The sequence below is a fragment of the Schistocerca gregaria genome, chromosome 1, assembly GCF_023897955.1.
Source record: "Schistocerca gregaria isolate iqSchGreg1 chromosome 1, iqSchGreg1.2, whole genome shotgun sequence".
Classification (NCBI taxonomy): domain Eukaryota; kingdom Metazoa; phylum Arthropoda; class Insecta; order Orthoptera; family Acrididae; genus Schistocerca; species Schistocerca gregaria.
Window position 1 is genome coordinate 629,350,522 of NC_064920.1, and position 20,694 is coordinate 629,371,215.

The window sequence follows — 20,694 nt, forward strand, 5'->3', positions numbered from 1 at the left end:
CCAGGTGGAGGAACTTTGTCATGGCCCCTATGTTCCAGAGGGAATGAGAGAAACTAAGCAAGCTATGTTCTTATATATAGTACCTACAAAGTCAAATGGATAGTTCTTTACTTTTGAAATGTGAATTATTGTTGCCATTTCCTCATCTTGTTCGTCCTTTGACAGCGGAATTTTAAACAACCAATTGATATCAAAATTGAAAAATGTCTTTTTATGTTGAACAGGATGGTCTGAAGCAAAATCCAAAATGCCATTGGTTCAAGTCTCTTTACGAAATATACCAAATGTGTGCCTGCCATTTTCATTTCGAGTTGATAGATCTAGAAAAGTAACAGATTTATTTATTTCAGTTTCAGAAAAAAAGGTATTTTTCAATTTTGCTGTCAATCGATTGTTTAAAATTCTGCTGTCGAAAGACGAACATGATAAGGAAATGGCAACAATAAGGTAAAATTGGAAAAGTAAATAACTATCCATGTGACTTTGTAGATGCTATATATAAGAACATAGCTAATAAATACAAAAATAGGATGTTGCTTTACAATAATAATACGGCTTCTAAAGAACATACTAAGTTTGTCAGCTTACCTTACCACGGAAAAATGAGCACAAGGATTGCAACTATCCTTAGAAAGTACAATATGATAGTGTCTTTTGGTACTAAAAATAACTTAGGATGTATTTTGCAACACTCTGTAGACATAAAATACATATTTCATGCTTCTGGAGTTTATAAAATTGATTGCCCAGACTGTAGGGCCTGTTATGTTGGGCAAACAGGACGGAGGCTGGAAATCAGGTTTGGAGAACATGTCACATTGTGAAGAAAAGATAACATGGAGAAATCAAGTATGGCTGCACATTTACTTACAACAAAATATAACGTGCTGACTGCAACATCCAATGTGAGGTCATTCCATAAGTGCAAGAAGAGCAGGTTCCTTAACCTCCTAGAAGAGATCGACAACTTCTGCCATCACAAAAATACCGACAGCAACCTGATTAATGATCAGGTTGTTACGATGATTATAATTCTGAACCAACAGAACTTCTTCCATGATATGTTAGTTCATATGCATATACAGTATTATTAACAGCAATTCAGTTTACTGGTTGTTCTGCATTTACAAGGGAAATCGGTTATAAGGGATAATGAGGTTAGTACCCTCTATATCTATAGCAGAATAGCCAAATTGCACCAACCATGCATTTGACTGACATTTGGTAGCATCTATGAACTATTTAGTAAATATGATGAACAATATACTTATTATGTTTTAATAAAGGGAGATATAATATAAAGATAACAATATTTAAGCCATATCAACTAATAGGTGTGTACAGCATGTCACTTCTTGTATCTTATAATTTTTTTAAAAAATTTAAAAAGTTTTACCCATCTGACATAATTTAGATGTTTTAATAATAATAACAGATTCACAAGGAGTGAACATGGAAATTTTATTACTTGCCGGCAACTACAAAATAAGTAGGACTACAATGTACAGAATTTTACAGATGTTTCATTTTATGTAATTCTCATGCAAATGTGAAGTGGTTTACTTCCCTTGAATTTTATATATGTAGTTCATGTAGATGGCGCCAAGTTAGCAACGGATGTGTTCTCCATACAGCCTACCTTCTGCAAACAGTAGTATTCAATGAAATGTGGGTGAAGCCTGATCAACAGGGACTTAAATGCTTTGAGCAAAAATAATAGTGGTATGTAATATACAAACCATGTACATCAAGTCATTACTTGTAACTTTTCATGACTATGTACTTCTTGTATTCTTAGCATCGAGAATGGCTAGCATCTAGCCGAAATTTAGATCTGAATAATAAAATTTAAAAAGGGCGACTGATTGCTGCAATTTATAATTTACAATAAATACAATAGTAATTTAGCACCTTAAAATTTACTTCACTCTCAAAACCTGTTAAAGGTGTTCCACATGTTGCGATGGCTTTTAAATGCAATACTGCACCCATTTCTGAAGTGAGTTACAAATTCTTTCAACTACCAGCAGATCATCTCACCAATCTTGATAAGATTCGCTATTGCAGTCCTTCTACTGTATCATTGCAGTAAATTTCACTTCTGATACAACCCTAGACAGAAAAATCCATAGGACTGAGGTAGGCGATCTCAAAAGCCAAGGTACAGGCTGTACTTGACCTACTTATCTCAGACTTTCTTGGCACGTAAGATATCTTACATTAGTAGGAAAATGAGCTGGTGGAACATTACGCATTTATGGCATTCCTCAACCATGAGCAAAATTTGAGCCCAATTAGAGGGGGAGCTAATCGAAAAGGTTATATTTCAATAGCATTTTTATAAACTAGGACAATATTTCACACTGAAGTCAGTGATGGCTTGTAACCACAGATTTGCAATTATCTCACAAAATATATCATTTATGGACCCATGTCACTAGAATGTTTTTCTTCTGTCATCATACACTTTCACTATTTAGTGTTTTTCCAATGTGAAATTTTAGTTACATGTATTTGTGAAAAAGATGAGTTTACATTTATTGAAACCATGGACAAGTGTTGAACAAAACCAAGTTTAGTTTCAGGTGGTTGGCTGCTTTGGATTGATTTATGACTGTTATGAATCTGCTACTCATAACTGTGTGTTACGCAGTATGGTTTCCTCAGGGGCTTGTGCTTCTGTTGTATTTACATTAATTAACAACTGTACACAAATTCAATCTTACAGATAAATGACCTCGATGAGTGGTAGAAAGATTCATAACAATTATAAACGATTAAGGTGAATCCAAAGCAGCCAACCAGTTGCAACGAAAGGTGATTTTATTCAACCTGACCATGGTTTCAAAAGATGTAAACCTAACTTCTTGAGAAATACATGTAACTAAAATTTCACATTGGAAAAACACTAAATAATGAAGCACTCTGACATTTGTCCAATGAAAATCTGCCATCGGCACACATCATTATATAACTTATTAAATATGCTGGACCCTATAATCAGGGCTTGTCAAGTAAGAATAGTTAAAAATCCAGAAATAAAACGAATCAAATAAAATGTAAAGCCATCTTATGAACTGTGCACCAACTCAACTGGTTGGCTGCTTTGGATTCATTTATTAATCTCTAACCACAGCTGAAGTGCAGCCACGTTCAAAATGTTGAAGTCATAAATGAGATATTATTTGGCAAACAGCAAAACTGAACAGAATGTGTACTTAAAAAGGGCAACACGTGGACATGCTACATCATTTCGGGTATATTCACATTGAAGTAGTCCAACACCAAGAGTCACGGCAATCACGTTATTCAGATCTTTGCCACGAACTGCTCCATTCCACTGTGATTAAATCATTTCACTGAAACTCCACTTTTACACTCTGTTGACAAATAAGGAAACATACAAGAGCAACACAACTTCTATTTTGGGAAATATCACCTGCAAATATGGTAGTGCTACGTGATAACATATACAGTCACCAGCAAATGGTTAGGTTTTTGCCAAATAAAACATCATTTATGACTCTTGTGAATCTGCTGCAGGTTTTAATGGCTTCAATCACAATACAATATAATATCAACTAGACAATAACTGGTTTTGGTTGATTAGCAGCCATCCTCAGATCATGCTTACACTGTAACTGGCAACTATATACAGTATTAACCACCACAGCATCATTACTAACAAGTGCAACTTGCTGAAATATCTGCACTAGCAGAACAGAAATGTGGAAAACCCAAGTCCAAAAACAATTTATAGGACTCAGGGAAGAGATCACAATAAAACAGTTCTACAATGTCAAAATGTTCGTCAGCTATACCAAATCCATCTGGAAGAGATTGGCAAGCTAGAAGAGACATCTGGCCACGGTTGATGGGGTGACAGCTCTGTATACTTCCAAGCGGTACATCAAACTGCCCTCTGCCGGCAGTGCACTGCCCTATAAAGCCCATTTGGCAGATGTATCTGCTGGAACTATTTGCAATCACGTGCTTGGCATATCAAAGTAGTTCCTGGACTGGCTGCGATATCCGGTGAAGCTGTTCTGCAGACTCTGCGAACGAGTAGTGGCGGCCTTTGGTGGAGACAGGGAGCTGTGTTGTGTTGTGGCCGCCGGTAAATATTTGTGTTGACAACACAGATGACATAGTTGTTTCTGGTGAATATATGCCCTGCGATACAGGCATCCCGTTGGTTGGACATGAAGTGGGATGTCGATGCAGTAGGTGCTACAATGTACGCAGCGCGCAGCCACAGCACTTGCCAGTATCCCAAGGCATGTCAGAGAATTACTGTTATCATATAAAACCAGTAGGAGACTAATTGCTGCATGTGCTTGTCTGTAATCATCATACTTTGCCAATTAGAGCTGTATACGGCAACCAATGACTGCGTGAGCAGGATCAAACGATGGTTGTTAATCAACTGCAACCAGTTAGCATCTAGTTGATATTACATTATATTACGATCAAGACAGTCGAAATTTATAATAAATAATAAGACACTGCTGTGGCTCACAGAACTGCCAATGTCAGGAATTAAGAATCTTGTGAAACTGCTGGTCATAACTGCTTGTAACATGGTACTGTGTCTTGAGCTATTTGCACTTCTGTAATCTTGTTTATTAACCGTCAAACATTGATTGTACGGAAATGTAAAAGCTTACAGATGAATGACCTTGGTGAGCGGTAGAACAGTATTTTAAAATAATTTTTATTCAGTTTTAGCCATCTGAGTTGGAGTACTTCCCTTATAAGGAGTGGTAGTAGTTTAAAACAGTTCCCTGAACAGGCTTCAACACGAGTCCATAGCACACTAATTCATATTACACCATTCTGGACTCCTAAAAATTAGCCTGAGTTAACATGCTACTCATCCCAAAATATTATAGTATAGGACATTACGAAGTGAGAGAAACTGAAGGAGGTCAGATTTATTATCTTTTATCACCCATGTCTCACAACATGCAAATTGCACATAAAGATTTGTTTAGTGATTTTAACAGTTTTTTGGTATGCTTGCTTCAACTGGATTTATCACCAAGTCATAATATAATGAAATTAACATGGTTAACTGTTTCCATCTGCAGAGCCTCATATTTTATGCATGTGCCTCTTGTATTTTCTGAACTGCATATGAGTTTTCCACTCTTTAATGACAATGGGATGCCTAGAAATGTTCCAGCGATAAATTACAGATTATGTAAACAACTTAAAATCGGTAAATTAAGAGAAACACTGTTTTATGGAAATGTTTATTTTCTGCATAAGTGTAGGTTATCTTCAGTCTACAAATTTTACGATGGACATTACGTTGTTTGGTTTAGTGAAGTATATAAGAGGTGGAATCCAAAATTTTCGGGACTGGTGCTGCCATCTGAAAAGTAGAAGTAGTAGATCTTTGCACCGCCAGGTGGCGAGAGCTGCATATCTGATGAGTCAGTGTGCAGAGTGGTATTCAGCTGGAAGGATGTGTTGCATGTCCACAGTGATTTCTGTAATACTCTGTGTTTAGTGTGTGGCGATTTTACGATGGATTGGCGAACAGAACAGCGCATGTGTATCAAATTCTTTGCAGATCTCAGGAAAATTGCTACGGAGACCCTTGCAATGATTCAACAAGTATTTGGGGACAGAGCATGAGCCATCCGTGTGTGTGTGTCAGTTAAAGAGCCCGGGCTCTCCATGACCCAAAAAAGCGAGACAGGTGAAGAGCAAAGTGAAGAGCATGATCATTGTTTTCTTTGATACCAAGGGAATTGGGCACAAAGAACTCGTCCCAACCACCCAAACAGTGAATTCTGCATATTACTGTGATGTTTTGCGACGGCTCCATGAAAACATGTGGTGACGACAGCCCAAACTTTGGCATCAAAGGAACTGGCTGCTGCATCACAACAACGCGCCCTGTCGCACATCCTTGCTCACCAGGACCTTTTTGGAAAAAAACAACATGGCAGTTGTACCCCACCCACCATACTAGCCAGATTTGGCACCTTGTGACTTTGCGCTATTTCCAAAACTGAAACTCAAGTTCAAAGGCCATCAGTTTGACACTCTAGAGAGGATTCAAGAAGCATCGCTGGCTGTGATAAAAACACTCAAAGAACAGGATTTCCAGAAAATGTTTGGCCAGTGGCAGAAACGCTGGGACCACTGTGTACGTGCGGATGGGAGCTACTTAGTGGGTGATGGTGACCATTAGTCCAAAGGTAAGGTTTTCAACAGATGGCAGCACCAGTCCCAAAAATTTTGGATAGTACCTCGCATGCACATGACTGGAGTTACTTGGAAAGGATGACCTCAGTTATTCCAAGGTTGCACTTACTGAGCCTGATGACGCCAACTTTTCAGTAACAAATATTAAATGGGAACTTTTCAGTAACAAATATTAAATGAGAATTTAAGCTTTCTCAGTGAATTTCACTGATGAAATAATCTCAAATTGTCAGCTGAGTGTGGTGTCACATTATCACAACATTTCGACAAGTTTTCTATGCATAACCTTCAGATGAAGTGTTGCATTCGTGTCCAGTTCGTTCCTTTATAGTTGCTGGACCATAGACTTCTCTGTTGAGTGCTCAATGGGTTGCCTCCAGCAGAAATGTCACAGACAGTGGTGGGGGGAGGTACCCTGGAGGGGTGGAGGGGAATGAGAAGGTCCTGGCTTTGAACCCTGGTGCTGCCAGTCTGTTCTGCCCACTGCCTCTGTCATTTTCACATCAGAATGTTCCTGGCATATTTTTGCTAACAACCCAAGCACAGCTCAGCTGGAATCTGCTGCTGCAGTTGAGAAGATTGTCAATAAATCTTAATTTCACTGTCTCAAAGAGTTGGTTAAAAACAGACAAGGAAAGGTCCTCAGGGGTGGGATAGACTTTTTGAAATCATCTATGATGATGTAGGTTATGGTCTCCTCAGCTGATTTGAAACATTTTATTTTCAAATCTCTATCAAGATGACTTTGGTCATTATGTTTATTCAATTGGATTAAAGGTATTTTTTTTTAATTTCTAATCTTTGTCATATCATTTTAAATATCATATTAACTATTTCAACTACTCTTATTCTGTCTTCAAATCATTCTTGCTTTTCATTTGGAATCTCTGTGCATGAGATTTTATGTATTTTTGTGTATTAATTTCTACCCTGTTACCACTTTATATGTTTGTTCATGTTATTGCATTCGTTATTTCTATTTCTCAAGCTGCTTGAATTTCTGTTTTATTTATTGTACTTTCTTTTGTTTAAATCTTCATTTGCATTATTTTGTCCACAATTCAATAAGAATTTGTATTTTAAAGGTTTGTATAACTATTACCATCCAAAATGTGTACATCTTGTATTAAAAAATACATTTTTGACATCATTGCAAAGCCAACATACATATATTACTTTGTCTTTTGTTTTCTAAACAATAGAATAGTATTTTCAAATGATTAAATATTGTGATAGATAGTTAAACACAATTAATATCACATGGCACAAAGGTTCATACCTTTCTTTTTCAAGACAAAATTAGAAAAAATGAAATATTTAATACAATGATTAAAATATTGTAACAAAGGACTTGAAATTGAAAAAAAAATTACATTTAAATCAACGAATTGAATAAAAATAATGATCAAAGTCATTTTGATAAGGATTTCAAAATGAAAACTTTTGAAGCACATAATAAGATTTGAACCCACAATCTTCTGCATGTAAGGGACATACCATAATCCCAACATCACACCTCTGTGTACTATTAATATTTTTAAAGCTCTCTAATATAATGCAAAACTATGATTTTTTCCCCTGCAGCAATTAGTTGCTGACAAGGGTGACCAGGGTGAATGGCTGCAGAGTGTGATACCTGGGACTCTCACCTACGGCACCATATAGATGGACCTCTCCTTGTGAGCTCCACATGGGATGTGACGTTAGCAAAAATATATCAAGAATGCTCTGACTGACATGAAAGTGACAGAGGCAATTAGCAGAATCAATGGGCAGCACCACAACTTGATATCTGGACCCCTCTCCACCCTTTTAGGACAGGTCTCTAATCGACTACAACATCTCTTCCAAAGGCATATGACTGGCCCACTTTTAGGGTTCTGAATGGAGACGTCTGCAGTACAGTAACTATAAAGGAACAAACTTGTCATGAACCTGACACTTCGTCAGAAGATGATAAGCAGAATACTCATCAAAATGTTGTGACACTAAATGCTTGTTAAAAAGTTTTGCCACGCTACACAAATCTGATTCCAGTGTATAATTTAACCCTCAAAGCCATCTACTAGTTCCTATTTATGAGGCTACTAGTTTTCTTCTTTCCTATGTTTCATATTGTCTTTATTTTACACGATGCTGTGGCTATCCTCTTCACAAAATGGGTTTGATTAGATATTCTGATAGTATATTTGGAAAGGAAAGGACCAATTTCCTTCCCCAAATTAAGAAAATTCAATTTGTGAAAGCTAGCAAATAGTCATGTTTGGTTTGTATGTAATTCTACTACCAACAGATAAGTAGAAGAATTTTTTATGGTATCTGATTCCAATTTAAAATGTAAGAGTCAGATAAAAATATACTATTTGAAATCAATGTTACACATGATAATTAATACCTTTTGCGTATACTTACTCAAGATAAATGTATGAAAAAATGAACAGCAGCATTAATGAAGACACTATCAACCATCCATGTATGACCTGCAAACAGAATTAAGAATGAAGTGTAGAGATAATACATCAACAAAAATAATCAATTTTTGAAAATATAATGCAAATGGCTAGATAAAAAAATCTACTCACCAAGCCGCTGCAAAACAATAACACACAAATAGCACACACACCAATAGCTCTTTCTTCTGGAAGAAAAACTGGATGAGAAGGAAGAGGTATGAAGAAAAAGGACTGGTGAGTTTTAGGAAATGGGGGGAATTAGAAAAAGTTGCCCATAACCCCAGGTCAGGGGAGACTTATTAGACGAGATGAGAAGGAAAGACCATTTCCATCCCATCTGTTAAGTCTCCCCTGACCCAGGTTTCTGCTGAATTTTCCCAACTCTTCCCATCTCCTGAATCTCGTCAGTCCTTTCTCTTCATCCCTTTTCTTTCCCCTTCAATAGTTCTGCAAGAAGAGGGAGCCACTGGCTCCAAAATTCCTTAACATTTATACTGTGTGTTCTCCTGATGCCACGTGGCAAATAGATTTTTTATCTAACCAGTTAAACAAGGTAGAGAAGATTACAAAAAATTATTGTAATCACATTACTTTTTCCCATTAAAAGCAATGGTGCAACAGATTAGTGTCAAACGAAAGGGGGGAAAATAACACTGCCATGTAGTACTGAAATACCTCTCTACACTTATGAATGGAATTTTAAAGTTATTTATTGCATGACAGTGTGGAGTGGGGCAAACAATATAAATCCTCACCTTGTAACAACGATTCTTGTATAGAACAATCAGAAGAACTGTCATCACCACAATAACAGCCATCAATATTAAAGAGTTTGCAACAGCATTCCATGCTTTGGTACTCGCATGAGGACTATCTTCATGAAATGGGGTATAAAGCCTGAAAAGAAAATTATAGGTACATTAGTCAGTACCATTAATTTTAAACCACTACTTCTTATTACAATAAACCACACATAATTAAATTAATGCACTAAAGTCAAGATCAGGGCTAGCGTAAGTCATGGCAGTATTTCTCTACTGCTCATGGGTTGTCAAATTGTCAGTTTCGCATAGCCAATGGGATGACACTTCCACATAACCAATGAGAGGCGAGAAAAAAAACATTAGATATCTGGTGCCAAAATAGAAACCATTCTATTCTTCATTGTTGTCACAAATATTTTACTATTTTTTTTCTGAATATGTGATAAAATACAAGGTTAATGTTAGGTTTAGAACTGATAGAACAGCTTAAATTGCTGCAAGTGAAATGAGTAGTAATTACATTTATAATCTGTGTTGTCACAAACATCTGACCTTTTTTCAAGTGTGTCATGAATTACGACACAGTGGTTACGCTGGAATGTGAGAGTTTGGTTTGAGTTGGTGAAGCCAAAAAAAAGACCTGTTTGTGCAGTAAGATTGACCTGTAGCTTAGTCCGATGTTTAAGTTAGGTTGGAATGTGAGAGTTTGGTTGTGAGATGCCAAAGCCAGTCAATGTGAAAGTTAAAATACCGGCAGCTTAGCCCAAGGCCTTGGTTAGATTTAAATATGTCAGATTTATTCACAAATATTAAATTAATAATCTTTGTTGTCATATGTTTGTTTCTTCCAAATGCGTCAAGAGTTATGAGGTTGTGGTTAGATTGAGACCTAATAGCACAACATACATTAAATTCATAATCTTCAATGTCAAAACATTTGCCTTTTCCTTCCACATTTGTTGGCACTTTGGAGGTTGTGATGAACTAATGTTAGTATGTGACAATATTTCTTTGAAACATGTCATCTGCCTGTTGCTCTCTCACTGACTGTGTAGACCTAGCAGCTGATGCATCCTTTTTCCCACCCATCATACCATATAGTGTGTGGTGATAACACTGCTGTATGAAACACGTAAGTACACCACTGGCCCTGATGTAGACTTTTAAATATTTAATGAATAAAATATTTTTTCGCAGACCGCTCTACTTTTCACATCTTTCAGTCTGCCATTTTTTATTAATCCCTTATAAAACTACTGTGGATTGTTATACAGACCTCACTGTAATCAGAATGATTTTGTTCTAATATAGGACAATTTATGAAATTTCAATGGCAGATGTGTCTCCCTCGTAAAATTATAGTGAGAAAAAAATTACAAGTTTAGATATGATTTTATGAATGCTGCAAAGAACAACAAAATGCTAGAGTAGAACAAACAGGCATATTTTTAATAAATATTTGACTGAAGTAATATATAAGAAGCTCTGAACTCTTGTAAATATGGAAAATGTGTGAACTTTCAGCTTAGCATATGCTTCAACAAACAAATATTTCGTGTTACCAGGCATTTAAGATCGGTTAATTGGTAGCTCTCCCCAACCACCTCATGTGTTCATTCTTCTATTTACATGAAACACTAACTCCGTGAATTTGACATCTTAAACTCTAAAAAAGTTGACAGGACAAACAAAAGAATGTTTAAAAATAAACAAACATTGAAGACGTAGCAGAAAATAATCAGTTTGATTGCAGAGGAAGTGAAGGAGCCGAGCAAGCAATTTAGAAATAACAACAGAAGTTAGGTTTCACTGAAACCAGTTTTTTTTTTTTTTTTTTTTTTTTTTTTTTTTTTTTTTTTTTTTTTTTTTTTTTTTTTTTTTGCATAACAGATGTCAGTACATTTTCCCGTGTGGCAAATATTCATCTGAGAGAAAGCCAACCTCAATAGTTCCCAGTGAACTGTGATAGGACCACTCCTGTTCTACATGTATATTCACTTTCTGACAGACAGGGTGCACAGCACTTGCCCGGATAGCCTAGTATGTTAAAGTACATGCTTCCAGAACATGGGAACATGTGCTGCCCTGAATCAAATCAGCCTTATGGATTAATGATAAAAGCTGGTGAACTATCAAGTCTACATGTCACTTTTAGGCAGTTTTCCACATCCACCTAGGTAAATACAATGCCGGTTCCCATGCTCTGCCTCACACACACGGTGTATACACACTTTGAAGGAACAATGTGACATTTGACCATGCAATTGCAGTAGACACAGACATAAGGTGCTTGTAGCTTTAAAATACTTCTGGGAGTGGTGACCTCACCTTGACAACAGCCTATACAAGGATGTCAGTCCAAGCTGTCGGAGATGGTGGTCATGTGTGCATGAGGTGTGCTTGTTTGTGTGAATGTGAATTTGAGTGTGTGTGTGTGTGTGTGTGTGTGTGTGTGTGTGTGTGTGTGTGCGCGCGCGAGTGTGTGGGCGCGCGTGCAGTTATGCATGTGTGTGTTTTCTTTTCTGATAAAGGCTTTGGACGAAAGCTAAGTGTGTAACCGTCTTTTTGAGGTGCCTGTCTGAACTCAATGTGCCATCTTTACAATGAGTAGCATTTTACCTTTTCCTCATATTGTTGATATTCTAACCTGGAGTTTCCACTATTTGAAATATTTAGATGTAGTCTTCCAAAATGACATGATGTGGAATGAACATCCAGCATCAGATGTAAGGAAGGCAAATGGCTGACTGCTGTGTATTGGGAAGGTTGTGTGTAAGTACAGTTCATATACATGTACATATTCCTGTACAAAATGTTTGTTTGGCTGATTCTTGAGTACCTCTTGACTGTTTGGATTCTCCACCAGATGAAATTAAAAGAAGACATTGAATTAATTCAAAAGTGTGCTGCTAGATTTGTTACCAATTGGTTCCATCAATACAAGTATGTTACAGAAGTGATTCATGAACTTAGATAGAAAACTGTGAAGGGAAGAAGAAGAAGAATTTTTCTTGAGACACTACTGAAAAAGTATACAATTGTCTGAAGGGACTTCAATATAAACCTTGTGAACGAAACTGCATGACAGGAGCAATTTCTGAATGTATTGCATAACTGCAACGTGATTCCTCTTATAAATAAATAACAATTGGGACAGAAAGTCTTACAGACAATGTATTTTCAAATATGTGACAGCTCATACATAGAACTTATTAGTAATGATTTGGGAATATCTAATCATAATGCCATGTCTTTACAATTCCAGTTGTAACTGTGAAAGAGAGAGATTACAGCTGCCTACAGATGAAATTTCTATGTGGAAAACTGCAAATTTTGTAAATATTCTAAGTGAAGAACCCTGGTCAGAAGCACTTTCACAATCAGGTGTTAACAATGCTTATAATGTTTTCCCTTTGATATTCATGACAAATTTGGAAATGTGCTTTCCAATGAAACTGATCACATTTCATTCATGTAGAGACACTAAATCTAGTAACTGGATTACAATAGGCACTCAAAATTCTCTTAGCACCCTAAAAAAGCAGTTCTCAAATGAAGATTTCTGCTGATCCATAGTGTATGGAATATGTAAAGAGCCACAAGAAAATATAATGAAAGGTAATAGTAAAAGTAGAACTGCTGAGAGATGGTAGCTAGTAAGAATTACTACTAATAAATAAAAATCTGTGGTAAACTGTAAAAAGTAAAACAAAGAACAGGCATGAGAAACAGGAAACCACACTTGAAAACACTAGCAACATTAGTATTGGCACTAATGACCTGCTGAATTATATAAATGATTACTTTATAAATGCTTGAAAGCATGACACTACTTCCAATTAGTGAACATGAAGGAGTAAATGTGATTAAATGTATCTAACTATATCAGCAGACATAGATGAAGTACCAGGGTCACATATAATGCAAACTGCTTCAAGGAACGAAGATTAGTGTTTAATGTCCTGTCGACCATGAGGTCATCAGAGACAGAGCACATACTTGGATTAAAGAAGAATGGGGATGGTAATGACCCTGCTCTTTCAAAGGACCCATCCCAGCATTCACCTTATGTGACTTAGGCAAATCAGAGAAAATCCATGGGAAGCAGTGGTTGGGAAGGGAGTGAGACAGGGTTGTAGCCTCTCCCCGATACTATTGAATCTGTATATTGAGCAAACAGTAAAGGAAACAAAAGAAAAATTTTGAGTAGGTATTACAATCCATGGAGAAGAAATAAAAACTTTGAGGATAGCCGAGGACATTGTAATTATTTCAGAGACAGCAAAGGACCTGGAAGAGCAGCTGAACAGAATAGACAGTATCTTGAAAGGATGGTATAAGATGAACATCAACAAAAGCAAAACGAGGATAATGGAATGTAGTCTAATTAAGTCGGGTGATGCTGAGGGAATTAGATTAGGAAATGAGACACTTCAAGTAGTAAAGGAGTTTTGTTATTTGGGGAGCAAAATAACTGATGATGGTCGAAGTAGAGGGGATATAAAATGTAGACTGGCAATGGCAAGGAAAGCGTTTCTGAAGAAGAGAAATTTGTTAATATTGAGTATTGATTTAAGTGTCAGGAAGTCGTTTCTGAAAGTATTTGTATGGAGTGTAGCCATGTATGGAAATGAAACATGGACGATAAATAGTTTAGACAAGAAGAGAATAGAAGCTTTTGAAATGTGGTGCTACAGAAGAATGCTGAAGATGAGATGGGTAGATCACATTACTAATGAGGAGGTATTGAATAGAATTGGAGAGACGACGAGTTTGTGGCACAACTTGACTAGAAGAAGGGATCAAGGGATCACCAATTTAGTAGTGGAGGGCAGTGTGGAGGGTAAAAATCATAGAGGGAGACCAAGAGATGAATACACAAAGCAGATTCAGAAGGATGTAGGCCGCAGTAGGTACTGAGAGATGAAGAAGCTTGCACAGGATACAGTAGCATGGAGAGCTGCATCAAACCAGTCTTAGGACTGAAGACAACAACAACAACAACAACAACAACAACAACAACAAAGAAAATCCAAACTTCTTCACAAATAGATAATCTATCATTTATTGAGTGACTGTTACCAAAGAGATTACAAATATTGGAAGTGGCACGATTATTCAAAAGCAGTAACAGCTGTGAAGATTTTGGAAGTGATACCATTATTCAAAAGCGTAACAGCTCTGGAGTTGAAAATAATGGGTCTGTTTCACTTATCTCAGCAGTCTCTAAAGTATTCCACAGATTAATGAAATAATAAATCATCAAATACTGAAACACCACAAACTGCTGTATAGTAACCAAATGGCATTTGGACAGGTAGATTGGATTACACAGATGAAGTAATTAAAAACTTAGAAAACAAAATAATGTTGTTGGAATTAACTCAGCTCTTTCTAGAGCTTTTGCTACTCAAGTCATGAAATACTTTTACATAAGCTGAAAGCGATAGGAATGACAAGAGAAGAAAATAATCTGCATAATAGGACACAGATTGTGGAACACACATCATCTCATTCTAATCATAAAGTCAGTCAAAATTGGATTGAAAGAAAGGTAGTGTGTTAGTCTCCCTTCCATCCCTCATTTATGAAAATGACTCACAGCCTTCAGACACTGCTGCTAAGACATATAGTTTTCAGATGACACTAGTGTTATAGTGAGGAATGTCAAGAAATTTCAGTTCACAACAACTTATCAGTTTCTTAAGTCCATGTGTTCATGGCTCAGTATCAATAGCTTGATTCTTAATGTGAACAAAACAAGTTACATACAACACGGAAAAGTGACTCAAAAGCTATAATCTACATCTACATCCATACTCCGCAAGCCACCTGACGGTGTGTGGCGGAGGTGTGTGTGGAGATAATACATTGGTTTATACAAATACTAGGCCTCTGTTAATTGTTGAGTACTTTTATGACCAAATAACAAGTGTCCTATCTTTATTGTGTATGTCTCTCCAGAAATATGTTTGTGTTACTGGTTTCCCATTTTCTCTGTTCTTGTAAAACACCACCTCAGTTAAGGGAATCATTTAAGAGAGAGGTGGATAGGAAAAAGTGTTACCAGATGCTTGTGTGTTTAATATAACAAAGGTTCATGCTCGCTAAACCCCTCAGGTATTGAGCCAGGTGGTGTAATCCAGAAGATGGAATATTTAGGCTATCTTGAGGTGTTCCTCATGACCGACTTCTTCTGGGTTCCACCTTTTTCTGGTGTGCAGCTTTGTATGGAAGAGAAAAGCAGGTGATTAGCAATTCAGACAAGAGGAGAATAGAAGCTTTTGAAATGTGATGCTCAACAAGAATGCTGTAGATAAGACAGGTAAATCACATAGCTAATGAAAACGTACTGCATTGAACTGGAGAAAAAAGAAATCTGTAGGTATAACTTAACAAAAAGAAGGTATGGGTTGATAGTACACATCGTGGGGCATCAGAATAGTCCGTTTGTTAATGGGGGGGGGGGTTAGGGGGGGGGGGGAAGGGAGGGAGATTAGATTAGATTAGATTAATACTTGTTCCATAGATCATGAATACGACACTTCGTAATGATGTGGAACATGTCAGGTTAATAAAAGATGTCTGTTTAAGAAATTACATTACACAAAATATTGCATGACACTAATGATTAAGTTTTTTTTTTTTTTTAAGTTTATATCTAAAAATTCAGCCAATGAGTAGAAGGAGTTGTCATCTAGAAATTCTTTTAATTTATTTTTAAATGTTAGTTGGCTATCTGTCAGGCTTTTGATGCTGTTTGGTAGGTGCCCAAAGACTTTTGTGGCAGCATAATTTACCCATTTCTGTGCCAAAGTCAGATTTAACCCTGCATAGTGAAGATCATCCTTTCTCCTGGTGTTATAGGTATGCACACTGCTATTACTTTTGAATTGGGTTGGATTATTATCAACAAATTTCATAAGGGAATATATATACTGTGAGGTTACTGTGAGGATCCCTAGATCCTTAAATAGATGTCTGCAGGATGACCGTGGGTGGGCTCCAGCAATTATTCTAATTACACGTTTTTGTGCAATGAATACTTTTCTACTCAACGATGAATTACCCCAGAATATGATGCCATACGAAAGCAGTGAATGAAAGTAGGCATAGTAAGCTAATTTACTGAGATTCTTATCACCAAAATTTGCAATAACCCTAATAGCATACGTAGCTGAACTCAGACGTTTCAGCAGACCATCAATGTGTTGCTTCCAGTTTAACCTCTCATCAATGGACACACCTAAAAATTTTGAAAATTCTACCTTAGCTACAGACTTCTGTTCAAATTCTATATTTATTACTGGAGTTGTGCCATTTACTGTACGGAACTGTATATACTGTGTTTTATCAAAATTTAAAGAGAGTCCGTTTGCTGAGAACCACTTAATAATTTTGTGAAAAACATCATTTACAATTACATCACTTAGTTCTTGGTTCTTGGATGTTATTACTATACTTGTATCATCAGCAAAAAGAACTAACTTTGCATCTTCATCAATGTGGAATGGTAAGTCATTAATGTATATCAAGAACAGTAAAGGACCTAAGACCGAACCCTGTGGGACCCCGTGCTTGATAGCACCCCAGTTTGAGGAATCAGCTGTTGTTTTAACATTACACGAACCACTTATTTCAACTTTCTGCATTCTTCCAGTTAAGTATGAATTAAACCATTTGTGCACTGCCCAACTCAAACCATAATGATTTAGCTTATCTAAAAGAATTCCATGATTTACACAATCAAAGGCCTTTGAGAGATTACAAAAAATACCAATGGGTGATGTCCGGTTATTCAGAGCATTTAATATTTGATCAGTGAAAGCATATATAGCATTTTCTGTTGAAAAGCCTTTCTGAAAACCAAACTGACATTTTGTTAGTACTTTATTTTTACAAATATGGGAGGCTACTCTTGAATACATTACTTTCTCAAAAATTTTTGATAGTGCTGTCAGAAGAGAGATTGGGCGGCAGTTGTTGACATCCGACGTATCCCCCTTTTTATGCAATGGTTTTACAATGGCATATTTCAGTCTATCAGGGAAAACACCCTGCTCCAAAGAGCTATTACATACGTGGCTGAGAATCCTACTTATCTGTGGGGAACAAGCTTTAAGTACTTTGCTGGAAATGCCATCAATTCCGTAAGAGCTTTTACTTTTCAGTGAGTTTATTATTTTACTGATTTCAGAGGGAGAGGTTGGTGGAATTACAGTTGTTTCAAACTGCGCAGGTATGGCCTCTTCTATTAATAGCCTGGCCTCTTCTAGTGAAGATCTAGATCCTATTTTCTCCACAACATTTAAAAAATGATTATTCAAAATATTTTCAATTTCTGATTGTTTGTTAGTGCACTTGTCATTCAGTTTTATTGCACTAAAGTCTTCCTGTGCTCTTGGTTGCCCTGTTTCCCTTTCAATAATATTCCAAATTGCTTTAATTTTATTATCAGAGTTACTGATCTCAGACATGATACATATGCTTCTGGACTTTTTAATAACTTTTCTTAGTACCGCACAATAGTTTTTTATAATATTGAACAATTTCAGGGTCAGTACTCCCTCTTGCTGTTAGATACAGTTCTCTTTTACGGTTGCAAGATATTCTTATTCCTTTAGTTAGCCAAGGTTTTTTATATGTTTTCTTGGAATTATGTTTAACTATTTTCTTGGGAAAACAATTTTCAAATACCCTTAAAAATGTATTGTGAAATAAGTTATATTTCAAGTTTGCATCGGGTTCCTTATACACTTCATCCCAGTCTAGCTGCTGTAGGCTTTCCCTAAAGTTTCAATATTTATATTGTTAATTGAACGCACTGCTTTGAAAGTCTGATTTATTATACTGCATGGAGCTATGTCATGTACTGTAACAAGCTGTGCACTATGATCTGAAAGACCATTCTCAACAGGATAAGCATTTATGTCCTAAAGGGGGAAGGGAGGGAGGGAGGGAGGGAGGGAGGGAGGGAGACTGTGTGTGTGTGTGTGTGTGTGTGTGTGTGTGTGTGTGTGTGTGTGGTGTGGTGTGGTGTGGTGTGGTGTGTGTGTGTGTGTGTGTGTGTGTGTGTGTGTTTGGTTTGCGTGTGAGGGGGTAAAATTTATACATGGGGACCCAGGCAGGAATACAATAAGCAGTTTCAAATGGATATAGTTTGTGGTAGCCGTGCAGGCCTCAAGAGCATACACAGCAAAGAGTGACATGCACAGCTGCATCAAACCAGCCTTTGGATTGAAGACCAGAATAACAACAACTAAATAAATGAAAATAGACGATGTTTTGGGACACACACATGATCATATCTTCTCTTGCACCATTTGTGAGAGGAACAAGGAAGGGAATGGCTAGCAGTGGTACAAATTACTTTCTACCATACACTATACAGCAGTATGCAGAGTATGGAAATGTGTTACATGGGAGCTTCAAACAATGGACAATCCAGGATGGAATTTAACAATATAATGAAAAGGGTAGATGCTGAGTTGCAGATGGGCACAACCACAAGAATGTCAGAAAATGAGCTTTCAGCCAACAAGGCCTCCATAAAAAATAAACACACACACACATATATACACACACACACCAGTCTCCGGCAATGGAAGCCAGATTACTGTGTGTGTGTGTGTGTGTGTGTGTGTGTGTGTGTGTCTCGTCTATTTTTGACAAAGGCCTTGTTGGTCAAAAGCTTACTGTGTGTTGTCTGTATCTGCAACTCAGCATCTCCGCTATATGACGAGAAGCAACTATCCTTTTCATAATATTGTTATGTGGGAGCTTGTTGCACTTATTTGCACTATTGAATGTTAGTCCACTGTGAACCCAAGGCAAGGAAACAACGTTATTTTGGCGTCTCTTATTATGTTATTCTTGAAGAATCAAGTCTGCCAAAATCACTAGCAATTCTTTTTATTCTTATGACCAGTTTCAGCAGATCTATGCTGCGATCATTGGATCTATGTGTCTTTCAGTGATGTAACAAGCAAGTGCATCTAATAATGTTGGTTTGTTGGTTGGTTGGTTTGTTTAAAAGAGGGGCAAGGGACCAAACTGCTAGGTCATTGGCCCCTTGTTCTGATTAAGATAATTAAAATAATCAAGACATACAAAACACAGCTGGAAGAAAGGAGAACACCACAAGAATGACAGTAGGTCAACAAACACTTAAATGGACAGAATTGGACAAGAAAACCACAGAGAGATGCAAGAAACATGTAGAAGAGATCAAAACGAAAGAGCAGATTATCAAGGCTGGCTGACCATGAGAATAAAAAGGAGAAACCAGCCACTCTGCAACACATTAAAACCTCCACCCTATAAGCACTAGTGCGGAGGACACAGAGGGACAAAGGACATGCGCTAAAACTTAGATCAAATGATAAAACCCTCACGAATAAAACATAAAACTAAAGCTGCTTTTGAAGCATTGCCGCCCAACACCGAAGTTAGGGTGCTCGGAAAGTTAAAAGTATGCCGCAGAGCGGCTAAAGGTGGGCAGTCCAGCAAGAAATAGACAACCGTCATTTGTGAGCCACAGCGACACTGAGGTGGGTCCTCATGACAGAGGAGGCAACCAAGCGTTAGCCACGTATGGTCAATGCGGAACCAGCAGAGGACAACTGATTCCCTGCGAGAGAACCATGTGGAAGACTTCCACACATTCGTAGTCTCCTTCATGACATGCGGTTTGTTGTGCACACTGTTATGCCATTCCATCTCCCAAGCCGAAAGACCCTGCAGCGTAAGACAGAACGCAGGTCAGTTTCGGAGATGCCCATCTCCAGAAGTGGTTTCTGCATAGCCTGTTTGGCCAGCCTGTTGGCAAGTTCATTGCCTGCGATTCCGATATGTCCTGGGGTCCACACAAACACCACTGAATGACAGGACCATTGCAAGGCATAAATGGACTCCTGGATGGACACTACCAAAGGACGGCAAGGGTAGCATTGGTTGACAGCTTGTAGGCTGCTCAAGAAGTCAGTACACAGGAGAAATGACTCACCATGGCATGAGCAGATGTGTTCAAGAGCAAGAGATAGGGCCGCCAGCTCTGCAGTGAAAACACTGCAGCCTCTAGCAAGAAGTGCTGTTCAATATGTTCTCCATGAACATACGCAATGCCTACATGACTATCAGCCATGGAGCCGTCATTGTAAACCACTTCATGGCTACGGTACATGTCGAGAATCGAGAGGAAGTGACAGTGGAGAGCTGCAGAGTTAACGGAGACCGTAGGCCCATGCAAAAGGTCCAGA

The 20,694-nt window shown here is 37.5% G+C and overlaps 1 protein-coding gene across 4 annotated transcripts in view; it reads right to left on the bottom strand.

Moving 5' to 3' along the window:
- The window catches only part of LOC126359950 (presenilin homolog), a 155,804-nt gene that overhangs the window by 74,756 nt on the left and 60,354 nt on the right, over positions 1 to 20,694 (bottom strand). For all 4 annotated transcript variants that reach the window (XM_050007669.1, XM_050007671.1, XM_050007670.1 and 1 more), the window contains 2 exons: positions 9,428 to 9,569; positions 8,632 to 8,699 (listed from right to left, as the gene is read on the bottom strand). In XM_050007669.1, the coding sequence (XP_049863626.1) occupies positions 8,632 to 8,699; positions 9,428 to 9,569 (210 nt within the window). The remainder of the gene's footprint in view (positions 1 to 8,631; positions 8,700 to 9,427; positions 9,570 to 20,694) is intronic.